Raw genomic sequence first — 21,857 nt, forward strand, 5'->3', positions numbered from 1 at the left:
TTTCAGTCTGGATTAACAGTGGTGGCTTGTCTGTAGATTTTGCTGTCGTGGGTAAACTTATCCTCCTCCCCAACGAGAAGAGAGAAGTAGCTGGCGCAACAGCCTTTGATGTTTTCTGCTGTGTGCTAGGCTTTTGTATTGCTGGTCTCAGCTCCAGCGTCCCCACAACCAGCCCAGCCTTAGCCCAGGACTACTTTCTCCTCCCTCCATCTAAGCCTGCATCCTAAATGGCACCCTTTTCCCTATATAGTTCCCTACTTTTGACGAGAGTCCATAGGGCTCTGGTCAAAAGTAGTTCACTATGTAAGGAATAGGGTGTCATTTGGGACATAACCTAACTAATTTCTAACGCTGTGTGTTTGTTTAGTTTGCAAGTATCTAAGACATGGAGGCTCCTAACCCCCTTACAGCCTCCGACAACAAGACTGAGATTAACTGACAGCTTCAAACACGCCGATATGGAGGGAAAACACAGGCTGTGTCTCAGATGGCACCCTATTCCCTATATAGTGTGTTATATTTGACCACAGCCCATAGGGGTATAGTCAAAAGTAATGCACTATATAGGTGAATACGGTGCTATTTGGGACGCAGACACAGAGGAATTTTGCTAAATGGGAGGAAACATGGGATATTATCCTCAGCCAGATCTCTGTCTGCGTTTGAGTCCAGGGTTGTATTCATTGAGGCATACCGTAGCAAAACAGTTTGAAATGGAAAACTAAAACTGCGCTTCTAATTGAATAAATCTACGTAGTACCTCTTTCAGTCCACTTTCTTCCGTTCGCTGCCTAGTGAATAGGACCCAGTTTTCCTCATTAAGGCTAGTTCTATGTGCTGTGTTGTATGGTGAGAGTACCCTGACCCGCCCTGTTGACTAACTTATATGGGGTTAAGGCAGCACATTATGTCATATCGTATTGATCTATTGTCAAACCATATTTCCTCTCATGAGCTTTTTTACTCCCTGGGTAGTTCCACTTCAAAAAGCACAGAAAATAGGATTTCGACACCCACTATCGCAGATTGTGCTGAAATCATTTCTGTAGTTATAAAGCAAGATTAGCATTCCTGAAACATTATTTTGTTTTAAATACAATTTGATCTCTGAAAAAATTGAATTGTAGAATTGCATGAAATGTGTGAAAATTGCAACATTTTCTCTCTGTCTCATGGCAAAATGTGTAGAATTACAGGAAATATACTTTAAAATAACAACAAAAAATTATCCGCCGTCAATACGGGGCCCAGTAAAATGTTTTGCCCATAAGGTGGGGGCAACCAAATCTCTCTTAGGGCCCCCAAAAGGCTAGGGCTGGCCCTGGCTACTGGTATAATTCATTTAGTTAAGTAGTTTAACTGCACAAATGGATTGTTTGCACAAATCAGTTGACTGCATGTGTGGGTTATGAGTGTGTGGTACGAAGACCCGCGAGCCACTGCGGCCCCTCATGATGAGTTCAAATTTTTTGTGGCCCCCACCCCCATCAAAGTTGCCCATCCCTGAGAGAGACCATTTCTGGTGAACAAGCAAACCATTAGGTTACAACAGTTCTACTGGTTTTAATGGTAAAAGTCCTAAACGCACACTGTATAGTCTTTTGCAATGGTATTGGGTTGGGTTGTGTTAAATGGTAAATGTCAGTAATCACACTACATACAGTATAGAGCTGTTTTGTAATAATTTTATTGAAAAACATACTAGACATAGACTGCCATGCAATGATTTATAATGGTATTATTTTATTAGGTTTGTCACAACATTTTAGTCACCAGCCCATTTCTACTGTAAATCAATGTTTTGGACTAAAAGTCTTCATAGGAGAATTGCACCATACAGATAGCCCTCTCAGAGAGCTGCCATTTGTTGGACTATTCAAGGAGAGTTAGATTGAAGCATTGGGTTGCTAAGAGAACTACAAACCGAATTGCTTTCATGGAGGACTGGCTTGACTTGATTTATGTTCATCATGAGCAAAAGCTATTGGTTTTCAACCAAAGTTGCAAAGAAAATGTGATCCATTTAATAACCACAAGAGACCAGCTAAATTGATAAAAGAGTATGGCAGTAGCTGGAACAGCAGGATCTATTGGACAAAACCTGGTACTTTCACACTAATTTATGGTGAATTATGCAAGCGACTTAAATGGCAAATTTCTCTGAACAGGGGGGGGGAAAACATCACCAGATTCACAGGGAATACAATGCCTTCACAAAGTATTCATACCCCTTGACTTATTCCACATTTTGTGGTATTACAATTCAAAATGGATTGAATAAAAAACAATCTCACCCACCTATGCACAATACCCCATAATGGCAAAGTGAAAACATATTTTTAGTATTTTTTGCAAATTTATTGAAAATTAAATAAGTATTCAAACCCCTGAGTCAATACATGTTAGGATCATCTTTGTCAGTGATTACAGCTGTGTCTTTCTGGGTAAGGCTCTAGGAGCTTTTTGCACCTGGACAATATTTGCACAAAATTCTTTAAGCTCTGTCAAGTTGGTGGTTAATCATTGTTAGACACCATTTTCAATTCTTGCCATAGTTTTTCAAGCTATTTAAGTCAACTGTGACTAGGCCACTCAGGAACATTCAATGTCGTCTTGGTAAGCAACTCCAATGTGTATTTGCCCTTGTGTTTTTTTACGTTATTAGCTGGGGTGGCAGGTAGCCTCGTGGTTAGAGCGTTGGGCCAGTAACCGAAAGGTTGCTGGATCGAATCCCCGAGCTGACAAGGTAAAAATCTGTTGTTCTGCACCTGAGCAAGGCACTGTTCCCCGGGTGCCGTGGATGTTGATTAAGGTAGCCCCCCTCACCTCTCTGATTCAGAGGGGTTGTGTTAAATGCAGAAGACACATTTCAGTTGAAGGCATTCAGTTGATCCCCTTTCCCCTATTCCATTTATTTTTATCCTAAAAAACGACCTAGTCTGATGTTAGTACCACTGATGTTGTTGGATTTGCCCCAAACATAACACATAAAGTTAATTTCTTTGCCAAATTCTTTGCAGTTTTATTTTAGTGCCATATTGCAAACAGGATGCATTTATTAAAAAAAAATCTGTACAGGTTTCCTTCTTTTCACTCTGTCATTTAAGTTAGTATTGTAGAGTAACTACAATGTTGTTGATCCATCCTCAGTTTTCTCCTATCACAGCCATTAAACTCTGTAACTGTTTTAAATTGGCCTCATAATGAAATCCTAGAGGGGTTTCCTTCCTCTCCAGCAACTGAGTAAGGAAGGACGTCTATCTTTTTAGTGACTGGGTGTATTGATACATCATCCAAAATGTAATTATAATTTCATCACGCTCAAAGGGCTATTCAATGTCTGCTTTTTTTATTTTACCCATTTACCAATGGGTGCCCTTCTTTGCAAGGCATTTGAAAACATCCCTGTTTTTTTGGGATGAATATGTGTTTGAAATTAAAAACCTTACAGATATTTATATGTGTGCGGTACAAAACTGAGGTAGTCGTTCAAAAATCATGTTAAACACTATTATTGCACACAGTGAGTCCAAGCAACTTATTAAGCCGATTTTTACTCCTTAACGTATTTAGGCTTGCCATAACAAATGGGGTTGAATATTTGACTTAAAAGACATTTCAGCTTTTGATTTTTAACTAATTTGTGAACATTCTAAAAACATCATTCCACTTTGACATTATGGGGTGTCTTGTGTAGGCCAGTGACACAAAATCTCAATTTAATCCATTTTAAATTCAGGCTCTAACACAACAAAATGTAGAAAAAGTGGTGCGTGCTTACTTTGTGAAGGCACTGGAGGATGGAGAACCAATACTTCGAGCTGCAGCTCCATACTACTTGGCAGACATAGAGATCTGATACTGTTGTTGGGGTGGAGTTAGCGTGGGTTGTGGGGGGTCCGTGGGTGGCTTTTGACCATTTTATTGGATTCCTTAAGTCTTACTAAATGGTAGGAAGAAGTTTGGTCCAAATCGGACGTTGAGTACTATTATTTATTGAATATGTGAATCCTATAAATTAAAAGGGCCAATTTGGGTGCAATTTCACAAGCGATTTAATAACATTTCAGCAAAATAATGTTGCAGGAAAGCTAATCTTATCTGTTTCTAACTATAAAAACTATTTCAGAAGCCAGTCTAAACAACTTCCATACTGACATGGCTTACTGAAATGACATGGAACAACTCCCCTGTGTAAATTGTTTGGTTAAACATCTGTTTGGTAGAGAAAGCTAGCATGTTGTCAGCTTGAATACTGCTAGTGCAGTAAGGACACAGAGGTACAGTATCAAGACCACATGCTTTCTATAGTAACACTATTCGTTGTTTAAAGTCCACGGACATGGAGTTGACAATGACATGTTGTTGATGGTCTGATTAGTTTGTTGAGCGTCAATAGCTGGACTAGCCAAATAAAGTGTTACCTACTACATACGTAAGTCGTTCTTTAACCACCATCCTTCATCGGGTCTCTTCCAGGAGGAGGCGATTGTGTCCCCAGCGGGCCCCCAGCGGAGCCGCATGGACCGCTTGCTGGAGATCCTGAACAGCATGAGGAACAACAGTGCCGGGGTGGACGGCCAGCTCAGCTCCTTCATGGAGGAGGCCCAGACCTCGACCCAGTCAGAAGAGAGCTTGGCCCAGATCGTCTCTACTATCTATGGCAAGGCCCTCAGCGACAGAAGCTTCGCCGCTACCGCTGCCAGACTCTGTGACAAGATGGCCCTGTTCATGGTGGAGGGGACCAAGTTTAGATCATTACTACTCAATATGTTACAGGTGAGATGGATGGAGGGAGTGGGGTTGTGTGGGTGGGTACATGTCTTTCTGTCCACCCGTCCATCTGTCTTTCAGCGCGTGTGTGTGAGTGGTGTCTATCTCAGTGGGTGTGGATGGTCCTAATTGGTGTCATTGGCCCTGTGGGCTGTGTGTGACGTGGGGAAAATGTCAGTAGGCACAGAGCTAATGAGCAGCATGGGAGGCCATAGCCTGAGGGGGGGGGACGTCTGCCTAGCCTCACCCAAGATAAGGTTTCTCCCCACCCACGTCTGCCCTGCCCGCACTACGGCTCAGTGCCTCCCTGGGTGTCACGACTTCCCTCCCTCCTTTGGGAGCCAGACAGACGCTCCATTGCAGACACAGTCTGGGCGCTAACTCTCTCTCTCCCCTCTGCTCTCCCTTTCCTTTTCTCTCTCCACCCGCCAGCTCTCTGTGGCTGACATGCCAGGCGAAATGTTAACCCACCTGCTGCGTCACCATACTCCCTCTCCCCTCCTCCTCTTCCTCTTCTCTGTTTGTCTACCTTCATTTGCGGTAAAGAGGGAATGGACGCATATCTAATGTTATAAACAGCAGAATGTGGCCTGTTCAAAAGATTGTTACTAGTGGATGTGATGCCACATCTCCACTCTTTCAACCTGAGAATAATTAGTTGATTATTCCACAGAATTATTATACAGCTGGCTGGCTAGTCCCTGGTTTCTGTAACCTTTCTTTAATTAAACAGGCCTGTTACTAAAGCATCATCCGGGCTCAATTAACACAATAGAACATTTAGATAATTTATCGCGTGGTGTTTAGCATAATGCATTAATTCAACATTTCTATTACTATTTCTCATTAGTAAAGAATAAAGGACTATCGAACAAAAACAGTATGTTTGTTAAAAGATAAATTAATGAGGATAAATGCAACTTGCTTTATTAGTCTCCCATTTATTTATATAATAAAAAAATACCATACAAATTATGTTTGAAAAAAATGCATAAATGATTAACTCTTTATCGACAGTTTCTTTGGTAGTGAGTTGATATTTTTGTTAAACTCTCATCTGAACATTCCCTTCTCCCCCCCTCTCTACCCTAATTGCCCTCTCTCTCCACCTTTCTGACCTGTGTGTGTGTGTGTATAGCTGGCTATGGTTTGGGTTGTCTGCTGGGTGCTAAGTGCTGTAGCTGTCTTTTAGAAAGTGAGTGCTAGGCTTGTTTCTCACCTTGGTGTCACGTTGTAACCCGTCCCCCCTTCTCACCCTGGTGTCACATTGTAACCCATCCCCCTTCCTCCCCTATGGCACAGTCACAGAGAACTTCCTGTCCTGTCTGGCATAGCTCGCCGACCACCGAGTGTGTGTGCCTGCGCGCACCATATAACTATCTGTTCATGTGTGTTTGCCGTACAAAGAGCACACAGAGTTACACTGAGACTTCACCCACTCAAATTCTGTCATCTGCTTTTATTTCTACCATCTTATGTCATCACTATACGTGCACAATGAGCATTAACCTTCATTAACCATAGTTATTTTTATTGCACTCAAACAGGTTGTTTCATTCTCTTAAATTGAATGAATTGTTCCCAGCAACTTTCCCAGCATGTTTTTATGCCCAACTTTCTCATTATCAAGTTGATGTAAAAGTATAGGCGTTAGCCAAGTTAACATGCATTAAGTTAACATCCACAATGGTTAGTATTTTTATTTGTGGGTTTTGCCCACTAACAAATAAACATTAAATCGATATATAAAGCTTTACCACTTTAGTGGTTTCAAATACTGCTTCTTTCACGTATCTTATTCCCTCCTACATTTGACTATTTCACCAGGAGCTCACAGTCATAACTAGGGTTGCACATTTTGGGGAATATTCAGAGGTGGAAACTTTCCGTGGGAATATATGGGAATTAACGGAAATATATGCAAATTAATATTAAAACTATTTAAATGTAGATGTTTTTTTGCATTGGATATATGTACCATATCATATGGAGACAGAAACATAAACCTTTTACCTTATCATAAATAGACATAATTGCAAATGATTAAATCCTTCCAATGGAAATAAAACGAATTCAACTTTAATTAAATGAGTTGACTATTCTCATGGGAGGATTTGTATGTAAACTTCCGACTTCAACTGTATGTCATATAAAATACATTCACCCCACCCAGTATTGTAATCAAAACTTACCAGAAAGCATGTAGTCCTTGGCTCAGACAGTGTAGTACAGGCTGACTACACCTCTCTCGTCGCAAAATAAATGTATAAATCTATATTATTTTATTCACTGAAATTTCCATCACCCAACTATAAAATTTTCCGACAAGATAGAACTGCCAAAGGGGGCGGAGTTGCAATCTACTGCAGGATAGCCTGCAGAATTCTGTCTTACTATCCAGGTCTGTGCCCAAACAATTTGAGCTTCTACTTTTAAAAATCCACCTCTCCAGAAACAAGTCTCTTACCGTTGCCGCTTGCTATAGACCGCCTTCTGCCCCCAGCTGTGCCCTGGACACAATATGCGATATGGCCCCCATCTATCTTCAGCGCTCGTGCTGCTAGGTGACCTAAACTGGGACATGCTTAACACCCCAGCCATCCTACAATCTAAACTTGATGCTCTCAATCTCACACAAATGATCAATGAACCCACCAGGTACAACCCCAAATCTGTAAACACAGATTTGGGGTTGTATCATCCTCATAGATATCATCCTAACCAACCTGCCCTCCAAATACACCTCTGCTGTCTTCAACCAGGATCTCAGCGATCACTGCCTCATTGCCTGCGTCTGTAATGGGTCTGCGGTCAAGCGACCACCCCTCATCACTGTTAAACACTCCCTAAAACACTTCAGCGAGCAGGCCTTTCTAATCGACCTGGCCCGTGTATCCTGGAAGGATATTGACCTCATTCCGTCAGTAGAGGATGCCTGGTTGTTCTTTAAAAGTGCTTTTCTCACCTTCTTAAATAAGCATGCCCCATTAAAAAAATGTAGAACCAGGAACAGATATAGCCCTTGGTTCACTCCAGACCTGACTGCCCTTGACCAGCACAAAAACATCCTGTGGCGTACTGCATTAGCATCAAGTAGCCCCCGCGATATGCAACTTTCAGGGAAGTTAGGAACCAATATACACAGGCAGTTAGGAAAGCAAATGCTATCTTTTTCAAACAGAAATTTGCATCCAGTAACACTAACTCCAAAAAGTTCTGGGACACTGTAAAGTCCATGGAGAATAAGAGCACCTCCTCCCAGCTGCCCACTGCACTGAGGCTAGGAATCACTGTCACCACTGATAAATCCGCGATAATTGAGAATTTCGATAAGCATTTTTCCACGGCTGGCCTAGCTTTCCACCTGGCTACCCCGATCCCGGTCAACAGCCCTGCACCCCTCACTGCAACTTGCCCAAGCCTCCCCCATTTCTTCTTCACCCCAAAGATTGGAAAGCTGCCGCGGTCATCCCCCCCTTCAAAGGGGGAGACACTCTAGACCCAAACTGCTACAGACCTATATCTATCCTACCCTGCCTTTCTAAGGTCTTCAAAAGCCAAGTTAACAAACCACCATTTTCGAATCCCACCGTACCTTCTCCGCTATGCAATTTGGTTTCAGAGCTGGTCACGGGTGCACCTCAGCCACGCTCAAGGTCCTAAACGATATCATAACCGCCATCAATAAGAGACGATACTGTGCAGCTGTATTCCTCGACCTGGCCAAGGCTTTCGACTCTGTCAATCACCATATTCTTATCGGCAGAATCAACTGCTTTGGTTTCTCAAATGACTGCCTAACCTGGTTCACCAACTACTTCTCTGACAGAGTTCAGTGTGTCAAATACAAGGGAGGGCCTGTTGTCCGGACCTCTGGCAGTCTCTATGGGGGTGCCACAGGGTTCAATCCTCAGGCCGACTCTTTTTTCTGTATACATCAATGATGTCGCTCTTGCTGCTGGTGATTCTCTGATCCACCTCTACGCAGACGACACCACCGTATACTTCTGGCCCTTCTTTTGACAATGTGTTAACTAACCTCTAGACAAGCTTCAATGCGATACAACTCTCCCTCCGTGGCCTCCAACTGCTCTTAAATGCAAGCAAAACTAAATTCATGCTTTTCAACCGATCGCTGCCCACACCTACCCACCCGTCCAGCATCACTACTCTGGACGGTTCTGACTTAGAATATGTGGACAACTACAAATACCTCGGTGTCTGGTTAGACTGTAAACTCTCCTTCCAGACTCACATTAAGCATCTCCAATCCAAAATTAAATCTAGAATCGGCTTCCTGTTTCGCAACAAGGTATCCTTCACTCGTGCTGCCAAACATACCCTAGTAAAACTGACTCTCCTACCAATCCTTGACTTCGGCGATGTCATTTACAAAATAGCCTCCAACACTCTACTCAGAAAATTGGATGCAGTCTATCACAGTGCCATCCGTTTTGTCACCAAAGCCCCATATACTACCCACCACTGTGACCTGTATGCTCCTGTTGGCTGGCCCTCGCTTCATATCCGTCGCCAAACCCACTGGCTCCAGGTCATCTATAAATCGTTGCTAGGTGAAGCCCCGCCTTAACTCCGCTCACTGGTCACCATAGCAGCACCCACCCACAGCACGCGCTCCAGCAGCTATATTTCACTGGTCACCCCCAAAGCCAATTCCTCCTTTGGCCGCCCTTCCTTCCAGTTCTCTGCTGCCAATGACTGGAGTCAACTGCAAAAATCACTGAAGCTGGAGACTCATATCTCCCTCACTAGCTTTAAGCACCAGCTGTCAGAGCAGCTCACAGATCACTGCACCTGTACATAGCCCATCTGTAAATAGCCCACCCAACTAACTCATCACCATATTGTTATTTATTTTATTTATTTTTCTCCTTTGCACCCCAGTACCGCTACTTGCACACTCATCTTCTGCACATCTATCACCCCAGTGTTTAATTTGCCATACTGGAATACTTTTGCCACTATGGCCTATTTATTGCCTCACCCCCCTTATCCTACCTCATTTGCACACACTTTATATAGACTTTCTCTATTGTATTATTGACTGTATTGTTTGTTTATTCCATGTGTAACTCTGTTGTTGTTTGTGTCGCACTGCTTTGCTTTATCTTGGCCAGGACGCAGTTGTAAATGAGAACTTGTTCTCAGCCAGCCTACCTGGTTAAATAAAGGTGAATAAAACAAATTTTTAAAAGTATAAGTTAAATTTAAAAAATGTATTGTGCCCACACTGCTTGCGCGCCAAGGAGCGTCTGCGTTGCCAAGGGCTAAAATAGAATTTGTGACACAGATCGCACTGCAAGTTCTGCCTCTCCCATCTCCTCATTGGTTTATAGAAGCAGGTACCCAAGTGCCATCTCCTCATTGGTTATACCCACGTGGGTGACTGAAGACGAACGAGGTCAGTGGCGGTAATGCATCTAATTTATGAAAGTTGCCAATCGCAATATAAAGTCAAGAGAAGAAAAAGCCTAGGAGGAGAGATGACTAGAAACGATTCGGTTCAACGTTTTATGTTTGGATTAATTGTCGGAGTAGAGGACCTTGTGCATTTCAGGTAAAGTAGCAACTCAATGTTTATATCCCAGGACAAATTAGCTAGCAACAATAAGCTAGCTAAATAGGACAAATTAGCTAGCAACAGCAAGCTAGCTAGATAAATTGGCATAAATGTTTAATGCTTTTCGACCTGTCCCCAAATTAATGTAATTGGTTCAGAGTTTGTTTTGATATTTTAACCTGCGTGTTGTGATCGCGTTTGTTGTGGGGGCATAAATCTATGCACGATGGCGGTTTGGGTTCCGTGTTAGTGTGTAAGATCTTGAATCAGCTGTACATGTGATGGAAGAGTGCACTCCACATGTGATGGAAGAATGCACTGTGCATGCAGAGGGTTGCAATTCCATTGAATTTGGGACAGTTTAACCAAAATATGCCACAAGACCGAGAATTGCCTTGTGTATCCAACAAAAAAAGGTTCACTGTTATAAGCTAACTTTTTTTATGAATTTAAGCAAAATTCCCCAAATTCCAGGGCTTAACTTCCCATGGAAAATGTCCGGAAAAATGCTGGACATTAACTGGAAAGTTTCAGACCCTTTGCAACCCTAGTCATAACCTATTATCTCCTCTTACGCGTTGAAAAATAGAATATAGCTTGGAGCAGAAGAGTTTTTGTGTTCCACTCTTCCGTTAGGGTGTTGTCAAGGATTCCCCCTTATAACCCAACCAGACATTATTCTCTGGCTGTATGGAAGTTGTTTAGACTGGCTTCTCCAGACTACCCATATATACGTTTGTCATTGATAAGCGCCTAAATTGGAATGCAGTGGCTTACGTTAACATGCTATACATGAAGTCAGAGCTCAGGTTTTCCACTTCACAGCGCTGTATATGGGTTTTGATTGACAGCAGTAATAAACTTGAGCACTGTGCGTGACAAGATGATGCCGCCGTCCCTCCCACTAAATGGGCTACTTTTGCACATTTGTTGTCTGAGTGAGGGAAATGCTGTAACTCGAGAGGAGTCGATGTGTTCTGAAAGATGAGATGTTGAGGATTATAATAAATACCGCTTTGATGTCGTACAAGCAAACCACACACCCATGAGTCCAAATGTGCACATCACATTTCCAAATCATAAAACTCATGTCATTAACAGTATCAACATTTATGATCACTATGTTTGATCCACAGTTACAAGGACGACATTAGGCTTGGGCAGTATACCATTCACCAAGGTGTTTGGAGAAGCCACAGGGTGTTTTTTCAATAAAGTCAAAATTATTTCATTGAAATTTTGCAATAAATTTTAACATTTGTAGCTACTTTTTAAGCAAATATCTACAGTCAACTTGTGCAATACATTAGGAGATAAAAAGTTTCTTCATGCTTCATTTCACATGTCACGTTATTTTACATTTGAAGCTTACTGTACCTCCCCAGAACAGTTGAGCAAATCACGCGTTTGTTTGTAAATAGCACAACGGGAGAAACCAGAAGCTGGTGTTTCCATAGCGTTCTATATCTATCAGCGAGTCTCTGTTGTGCGGCACACATGAAGTGATGAAATTACACTTCTATACAATTCTCTACTAAGTGTTTGCCATCAGATATCTTATGGCTTTCTGACAGAAGTCAAAGAGCTCTAGATGAGTTATCTTTACAGTTGCAATTTTTCCCCCGTTTTTTTTTCACTTGTTAGCATTTAACTAACAGTGTCTGTGATTTTTGCTATTAGTTTGTGCTAATTTTGTTAGCATTCTGTTAGAGACCCAATGAGCTTTTCTTGTGATTTTAGCGCCCCTTTGTGTGTTATGCGGGAATACCGCAAATCCCAGGATGAGAGAAGGACGATATGACGATATGAAAATCTGGATACCACCCAAGCCTAGATGACCCTCGGTTGTCTTAAACAGGTGTGTCGTATTGTGAAGAAAATTAACTGCGGAACACGTACTTGAATGCACTCACAACTCCATTCTAAGCATGCCAAAATTACAATTGGTTTGTCTAAAGTGCCTTTTGAAAGCCTAACACTGTAAGATCATATTTTATAACTTAGCTAGCCATGTTATTCAAACAAAATTTAACCCACTTTTTTTTCAACATTAAATAATTTATCTTTTTTCTCTGTTTCATAATTTTCCTTAAATTCGCAGGAGGCTGAATGTATCTCACAGGAGAAAGCATCTACGCGAGCGAAACGCGCCCTTCTGTCGCTCTTTGTGTAGGCCATCTACAGTGCATTCGTAAAGTATTCAGACCCCTTCACTTTTTCCAGATTTTGTTACATTACAGCTTTATTCTAAAAATGATTAAGTAAAACATTTCCTCATCAATCTACACACAATACCCCATAATGACAAAGTGAAAACAGGTTTTTAGAAATTTTGGGAAATTTAGTAAACCTTGTTTACGTAAGTATTCAGACACTTTTTTATGACTCGAAATTGAGCTCAGGTGCATAGCAAAAAGCGAGCCGTGAGGTTGAAGGAATTGTCCATAGAGCTCCGAGACAGGATTGTGTTGAAGCAGAGATCTGGGGAAGGGTACCAAAAAGTGTCTGCAGCATTGAAGGTCCCCAAGAACGGAGCTTTCGGGGGAGAAAGGCCTTGGTCAGGGAGGTGACCAAGAACTGGAGGACACCAAGCACTGCTCATCACCTGGCCAATACCAATCCCTACGGTTAAGCATGGTGGTGGCAGCATCATGCTGTGGGGATGTTTTTCAGCAGCAGGGACTGGGAGATTAGTCAGGATCTAGGGAAAGATAAACGGAGCAAAGTACAGAGATCCTTGATGAATACCTGCTGCAGATCGCTCAGGACCTCAGACTGGTGCGAAGGTTCACCTTCCAACAGGACAACGACCCTAAGGACACATTCAAGACAACGCAGGAGTGGCTTCGGGACAAGTTTCTGAATGTCCTTGAGTGGCCCAGTCAGAGCCCGGACTTGAACCCGATCGAACACCTCTGGAGAGACCTGAAAATGGCTGTGCAGCAACGCTCCCCATCCAACCTGACAGAGCTTGAGAGGATCTGCAGAGAAGAATGGGAGAAACTCACCAAATACAGGTGTGCCAAGCTTGTAATCACTGCCAAAGGGGGGGTTTCAACAAAGTACTGAGTAAAGGGTAAATTTGCTCAAAATGTGTCATTATGGGGTATTGTGTCTAGATTGATGAGGGGGAAAAACGATTTAATTAATTTTAGAATAAGGCTGTAACTTAAGAAAATGCGGATAAGTGAAGGGGTCTGAATACTTTCCAAATGTACTGTATCTGATGCTGTCTGGTCCAAACGACTATGACATTGTTGCCGCCCATAGCATTGAAGGCAAGGGAAGCCAGCGAGCATCTGGCCTCCCTTGACAAAAAAAAGTATAAGAAATTAGCGAATCAGCGTTGAGCTAAACTGATCAAACTCAACTGCGAATGGTCCTGGCGCGACAAAAAAAACTGTCAAGGGCTTGGCTTCCCCAGTGATATTACCCACGCACTGCTACTGTTGAAATGATGCCCACCTGAACCAGATTGCGATTTATAATGGAACTTATTTGGATTGTATACCAAAAAACAAGTGTGCTTGCTTCAGTTCGTCAATGGCAAAGCTAGGAGAGCTAAGAACACCTTTATAATTGAATGCTCTTTCCTTGAGTCATAAAAGTGCATTGAAATTACTTAGAAACTGTGCACACTTTGGAGAGGTGTGTGGCCACTTGGAGACACCAGTTAGACCTCTCACTCAAACCCTTGTTATACTTTTTTCTTATCTTGCACCTACTCCAACATTTCAATTAATATTCTTATCTTACTGAATCTATCCAGAGTGTTTTCAGATTTTGTTATCAACAAATGCTGTGAAAAGTGCAATAAATGTAAAATGCACATAACATCAACCGTCTGTTTTCATTTAGTCTTGTATCAGGTGAAATGATGTGTCCTCACCTTTTCTTTGAAAACTTCCCCATAATCTCCCAAGTGCTCTCTTTCAATTTCCACCATTGGAAGTTATTCTGTCCATATAGGCCAATTTCCATGAGTGTAAATTAAGATAGGCACTGAGACATCAGTCTCCTTTCTATGGATGAATCATAGATTATTCTTTCCCTCCCCTATCCCCTGGTTGCACAATAAGTGTGTGTGAGTGAGTGAGAGCGCACGCACAGTAAGTAAAGTGCAGTGCTGTGGGGTTAATAAGGGACCTTCTGAAAGCGGCTCTGATCACATTGGATCTGCATCACTTTTCGGTCTCAACCCCTGGTGATCTTCTGAGTCCATAGTGAGTTTCAGTATATATCTCCTCTCTACCCTAGAAGGACTTATGAGAGTCACAGTATATCTCCTCTCTCTAGCTGCTACAGAAGGATATCTTGAGGCATACCCTGTGCCCTAGTTTGGTTTTGAGGTGTCTCTGTGCTTTCTGTCCCCTACATATGGACTGACTTATAATTGTGTTAACATGTTCAATGCTAATGGTGACCTTCCGGATGTCTATATGGCTATGCCCGAATTTGATCATTTTTCATGACAAGAGTAATGCTTCATAGTGCCAGAAAGATAGAAATCTCACCTTTCAAGTAAAAATATTGCTGGGATGAACTCACTTTTGACGACCCAAGCTCAAGGACATACTGTAGTACAAGTACGATATACAATTATGAAATATCAATATATGATTAAGTTCCCATTCATGAAAAATGGTTGAATAGGGCCTGAAATATTTTATTTGAGAATCGCATCTATATATATTTACAATCAAATTCACAAATGTCATCCAATACCATGTCAGTTGCATTATTACTGTAACAATTCATCATATAGCTAGTGGGTAGGGAAAAGTAGCATTATTTTTGTGTCACAGCTTTGTGATTCTTGCATCCCTCCCCTCCTGAACATTTTTAGTTTATTTGGATCCCTGTTTTTAGTATTTGCAAAACTAACAGCTACTCTTACTAGGGTCCACAAAAGTACAAAACATAAGAAACAAAACAGAGACTACTGATTTAATACGATCTTAGATTTCATCTCCTATAAAAGTTGTCCGTCTGTGATGAACATAGTGGTTTTGTTTCACATCTACAAATACATTTTTTTAAACTAAATTTGATATAAAACCATTTGTGTTTGTCGTACAACGATGGGACTAGTTGCTATCAATGCAGAAGGTTCATAGTTTCCCAGCACTCTCCGGAATATGAAGGTGCGACGTGTCCTTCCGCTATAAATTGACAGGCTGATCAGCGAATGAAAGTTAAGGCGGGTCTTCCCAGCTTCCAATGGCTGTGGATATGCAACCTGATACCTCAGTCTTGTAAGGCGCACTCAAATTCAAGCTGGGAAGTGTGGCTATCAGCCAAACTGTTGTGAAGCGAATTTGCTTAACTTCTATGGGCTAGGTGGGATGCTAGCGTCCACCTGCGGGACACAGCCAGTGAAATATCAGGGCGGCAAATTCAAAAACAACAAAATGTCATAATTCAGCTTTCTCAAACATACAACTATTTTACACAATTTTAAAGATGCACGTCTCCTTGATGTAACCACATTGTCCGATTTCAAAAAGGCTTTACAGCGAAAGCAAAACATTAGATTGTTAGGAGAGTACATAGACAAAAATAATCACACAGCCATTTTCCAAGCAAGGACATGTGTCAATAAAACCCAAAACACAGCTAAATGAAGCACTAACCTTTGACGATCTTCATCAGATGACACTCCTAGGACATTATGTTACACAATACATGAATGTTTTGTTCGGTAAAGTTCATATTTATATCCAAAAACAGCATTTTACATTGGCGCGTGATGTTCAGAAAATGTATTCCCACCAAAACGTCCGGTGAATGTGCACATCAATTTACAAAAATACTCATCATAAACGTTGACAAAATGTATAACAATTATTTAAAGAATTATAGATAGACTACCCCTGGATGCAACCGCTGTGTCAGATTTTAAAATAGCTTTACGGAGAAAGCACATTTTTCAATATTCTGAGTACATAGCTCAGCCATCACGGTGAGCTATACAGACACCCGCCAAGTTCGGGGCAACCTAAACTCAGAATTAGTATTAGAAATATTCTCTTACCTTTGCTGATCTTTGTCAGAATGCACTCCCAAGACTGCTACTTCCACAAGAAATGTTGTTTTTGTTCCAAATAATCCATATTTATGTCCAAATACCTCAGTTTTGTTCGTGCGTACAGATCACTTATCCAAAGGCATAACACGTGAGCGCGGAACCAGAGACAAAGTCAAAATGTTCCATTACCATACTTAGAAGCATGTCAAACGCTGTTTAAAATCAATCTTTATGGTATTTTTAACGTAAAATTGCGATAATATTCCAACCGGACAATAGCGTATTCATTCAAGGAGAAAAAGAAGGAACAGCGTGCTCGCGTGTCCGCCCATATCCAATCCCTTTGTTGCCAGAAACTGAGCTCCTATTATCTGCCCAGTGACAGGAGAATGCTCAAACCACTTTCTGAAGGCTTTAGACAGCCAATGGAAGCCTTAGGAAGTGCAACGTAACCCCACGGATACAATTCTCAGATCCTCCACTTCCTGGTTGACTTTTTCTCAGGTTTTTGCCTGCCATATGCATATTCTAGTTTCTGTGCCAGAGTAGTAACCTGTTTAAATTGGGTACGTTTTTCATCCGGCCGTAAAAATACTGCCCCCTAGCCCAGACAGGTTAACGGAGGCTGATTTTTTTTTTTTTTAAGTGAAATACCTTGATAAACAATTTAAATATGACACAATTATGCTTAACCTGGTTAACATTGTATTCACCCCTCTCTCTGTCCCCTACCGAAGGACTTTTCTCTGCTGTGTTATGTTGTTTTTACAGTATCTCATGTCTCTGCTCCCTAACATTAAATCTCTCCTCTCTGTCCTCTACAGAAGGACTTCTCTCGTCGGGAGGAGCTGCAGGCATCTGACGTGGAGCGCTGGTTGGGGTTCATCACCTTCCTGTGTGAGATGTTTGGAACAATGAGGTCCAGTGCCGGAGAGCCCTTCAGAGTCCTGGTCTGTCCCATATACACCTGTCTCAGAGAGGTTAGTACACACCTACCTCCATACCACCATAAACACACATCTTCCTCTATACACTAACATACCTACTAACACACCTCCACCTGAGAGCCCTTCAGAGTCCTGGTCTGTCCCATATACACCTGTCTCAGAGAGGTTAGTACACACCTACCTCCATACCACCATAAACACACATCTTCCTCTATACACTAACATACCTACTAACACACCTCCACCTGAGAGCCCTTCAGAGTCGCCCCCATGTCGCAGAGAGGATAGTACACTCTCACACGCGGACATTCCACCTCTACTCATCTTTGCCCAACTATGTAGCAATGTAACCTACATACAGTACTATAACGTTGGCTATCTTCCAATATCTACACTAGCATACCACTGCAGGGACATTATTTCTGGATGGATATTGGAACAGACACAACATGTCATTCACTACGATCACAAAGCTTCCTCATTCAGAGGGCTGTTCCATCTACCCATCCCACAGCACTTTTAGTAATTGGGAAAAAAAACTAAAGGGGGAAGATGATTCCGGTAACACCTGCCTTGCCTCAGAGTTCCAATTCCCATCAGCAGAAGTGGTCTGTCACAATGGCTCTGACCATTTCCATGAAAACCAGAGACCGCAGACAGACGCGGTAGCAATCTGGGGCTTTACCACTGAAGAATAAGCAGAAGTGGTCGAGACACAGACATGCGAGACAGACAGTGAGATGGGGAGGATGGAGGGTTTAGATGAACAGTTTAAAGTGAAATCAAATACTAGGAAAACCACCAGACAATCGAGCATTTAGCCTATCATAGCCTGGTCCCAGATTTGTTTGTGCTGTATAGCCAACTCCTAGTTGTTTTCTTTTCAAATGACCACGAGTTGTCAAGACAGCACAAACAGATCTAGGACAAGGTTAGCAATTAGCCTTCATTTTCTTACCTCTCTTAGCTTGAGAATCAAATTTAATTCCTCACATGCTTCGTAGACAGGTGTAGACTAACAGTGAAATGCTTACTTACAAGAAAAATAACAAGTAAAACTAACGTGGCTATATATAGGAAGTAGATAATAACATGGCTATATACAGGGAGTACCAGTACTGAGTGCAGGGGTACGAGGTAATGTGTGTATGTAATGTACATAGAGGTAGGGGTAAAGTGACTAGCAGCTGTGTGTGTGGGGTGGGGGGGGGGTGTACAGTAAGTATGTGTGGGTTAGCTATTTAGCATTCTTGTTTAGAAGTTTTATGGCTTGGTGGTAGAAGCTGTTCAGGGTCCTGTTGGTTCCAGACGCAGAGTGCAGAGAGAACGGGCTGGAGTCTTTGAAACATTTTCGACACCGCCTGTTATAGATGTCCTGGATGGCAGGGAGCTCGGCCCCGGTGATGTACTGGGCCGTACTCACTCTGCAGCACCTTGCGGTCGGATGCCAAGCAGTTGTCATAGCAAGCGGCGATGCAGCCAGTCAAGATGCTCTCGATGGTGCAGCTGTAGAACTTTTTGAGGATCTGAGGGCCCATGCCAAACCTTTTCAGCCTCCTGAGGAGGAAGAGGCGTTGGCGTGCCTTCTTCACAACTGTGTTAGTGTGTTTGGACCATAGTGATGTGGACACCGAGGAACTTGAAGCTCTCGACCCATTCCACTACAGCGCCGTTGATGGGAATCGGGTTGTGCTTGGCCCTCCGTTTCCTGTAGTCCACGATCATCTCCTTTGTCTTAATAACGTTGTGGGAGAGGTTGTTGTTGGCCTGGCACCATATTGCCAGGTTTCTGACCTCCCTATAGGCTGTCTCATCGTTGTCTGTGATCAGGCCTACCACCGTTGTGTCGTCGGCGAACTTAATGATGGTGTGACGTGCCATGCCATGGTGGGGGGGCTAGCTTAAGGAGAGAGCGCGAGAGATCTGCCACCATGCTTGCCTGCCGGAGGGTCCAGTTGTTGGAGCCCACCTCTTCAGAATCCCAGTGATGCAAGATGTTTATGTCTGGTTTTCATGGTGACATTCTATATCCAGCCACCCATGTACACACACAGACTTGTGGGTTCCAGTGTGTGGTCCGTGCCTGGGCTGGCTGGAATAGTGAATAAGCTCCAAGAATGTCACTGGCACTTTTACAACCGCTGCTTTGAAGTGGCCCGGCACACACAGACACGCACATACTGTTCTCTACAAATACACACATACCACAATCAATCATTCTGCATTGTTGGACTAAAGGCTGGGGTCTCCTGTCTGTGTCATGCTAGCATTGTTTGTCTTAGCTGTTGGGATGCTCCGAGAGCCAGGGAGGGATTGCGTGTGTGTTATATAAGTATGTTAGAGCCTGACCCCACACACTCTCCATAACTGCATGATGTAGAATTGTCATTATTTTATTCCACTTGCGATACACATTTACTATTGTTGCACCGAAATAGTTTATTTCTTTGCAGTGTACGCCTGCACCTCCCTTTCATGCGCGAATACACACACACACACCAGACGTCTCTCTCGCTGCAGTTACTCAGGAAGCTCTGTGGTGTCGGCAGCACTAGCCGCAGTCTTCCTCTAGAGTCTCTGTCAGGCTCCTCTCTTCTCTGCATAGGAGTGAAATCACAGTGACGCTCGCCCACTCACAAACACTCCTGCCAGAGAGAGAGAAAGAAAGCGACGGTGGGGGGGTGTAAGAGCAATAAAAGGATAGAGAGATGAGCGAAGGTGTATGCAGCACCCCCCATTGCTACTGTTCACCCCAGCCTCCACACACCACTGACAGGTGCCAGACATGCCTTGCGCACCCTGGCACTGGCACTCCCCAGGCGGAGACAATCTAACACCTCCACAGACGCTATAGGGCTGTAAAATTGTAACATGTAGGAGGGTGGGGACACACCTCACATTCCTATACCCTGTATTAAAACCATAATGCTGGGTTTACAGTTATTGAAGGACGTATAGGGTATAGAGTGCATTGTGAGCAGGCAGAAGGACATGGGTACACATAGGAGGGCGCTGTCTGGGAGCATTCTCCTGGATATTTTACTCAAAGCTCAGAAACACCTAGTCTCTGTACCCCACACATGCAAAGTCCCTCAGTCGAGCAGTGAATTTCAAACACAGATTCAACAACAAAGACCAGGGAGATTTTCGAATGCCTCACGAAGGGCACCATTTGGTAGATGGGTAAAAATAAAGAAAATTAGACGTTGAATATCTCTTTGAACATGGTGAAATTATTAATTACCCTTTGGATGGTGTATCAATACACTACAAAGATATAGTTGCTGGAGAGGAAGGAAACCGCTCAGGGATTTCACCATGAGGCCAATGGTGACTTTAAAACAGTTAGATTTTAATGGCTGTGATGGGAGAGAACTAATTGAGAGTGAAAAGATGGAAGACTGTACAGAATAAAAAGATTCCAAAACATGCGTTCTGTTTGTAACAAAGCACTAAAGTAATACTGCAAAAAATGTGGCAACGCTATTAACTTTTTACATTACTGAGTACCACTCTCCATATTTTCAAGCATACTGGTGGCTGCATCATATTATGGGTATGCTTGTAATCGTTAAGGACTGGGGAGGTTTTCAGGATAAAAAGAAACTGAATGGAGCTAAGCACAGGCAAAATCCTAGAGGAAAGCCTGGTTCAGTCCGCTTTCCATCAGACACTGGGAGATTAATTCGTCTTTCAGCAGGACAAGAACCACAAACACAAGTGGCCTAGTGGTTAGAGCGTTGGGCCAGTAACCGAAAGGTTGCTGGATCAAATCCCCAGGCTGACGAGGTAAAAATCAATCGTTCTGCCCCTGAACAAGGCAGTTATCCCACTGTTCCCCGGTAAGCCATCATTGTAAATAAGAATTTGTTCTTAACTGACTTGCCTAGTTAAATAAAATAGAGTTGCTTACCAAGATGACATTGAATGTTCCTGAGTGGCCTAGTTACAGTTTTCACTTAAATCGGTTTGAGAATCTATGGCAAGACTTGAAAATGGCTGTATAGCAATGATCAACAACTAACTTGACAGAGCTTGAACAATATTAGAAAGAATTATATGAAAATATTGTATAATCCAGGTGTGGAAAGCTCTTAGAGACTTACCCAAAGACTCACAGCTGTAATCCATGCCAAAGGTGATTCTAACATGCATTGACTTAGGGGTGTGAATACTTATGTAAATTAAATATTTCTAATTAATTTTCTGTAAATGTGTAAACATTTCTAAAAACATTTTTTACTTTGTCGTTATGGAGTATTGTGTGTTGATGGGTGAGAAAAAAATCTATTTAATCCATTTTGAATTCTATCAATACTTTCTGAAGGCACCCCCAACTCCCTCTGTATGGCAGGCTCACACATATTCTAGCTGTAATTCTCTGGGGTTATCAACTCATATTTTTCCTAATCAAATGCAGATGGAAACGAACAGGATGTTTCCTTTATGTACAGTCGAAGTTGGGAGTTTACATACACCTTAGCCAAATACATTTAAACTCACTTTTTCACAATTCCTGACATTTAAT

General features: G+C 42.4%; 1 protein-coding gene across 7 annotated transcripts in view; it reads left to right on the forward strand.

Moving 5' to 3' along the window:
- The window catches only part of LOC115159097 (CBP80/20-dependent translation initiation factor), a 136,189-nt gene that overhangs the window by 97,131 nt on the left and 17,201 nt on the right, over positions 1-21,857 (forward strand). For 6 of the 7 annotated variants that reach the window (XM_029708486.1, XM_029708492.1, XM_029708489.1 and 3 more), the window contains 2 exons: positions 4,480-4,779; positions 17,207-17,362. In XM_029708486.1, the coding sequence (XP_029564346.1) occupies positions 4,480-4,779; positions 17,207-17,362 (456 nt within the window). Of the gene's footprint in view, positions 1-4,479; positions 4,780-17,206; positions 17,363-17,464; positions 17,495-21,857 lie in introns of all 7 variants that reach the window. The other variant, XM_029708487.1, reaches the window with a different exon arrangement.

Source organism: Salmo trutta, chromosome 23, assembly GCF_901001165.1.
Source record: "Salmo trutta chromosome 23, fSalTru1.1, whole genome shotgun sequence".
NCBI classification, from domain to species: Eukaryota; Metazoa; Chordata; class Actinopteri; order Salmoniformes; family Salmonidae; genus Salmo; species Salmo trutta.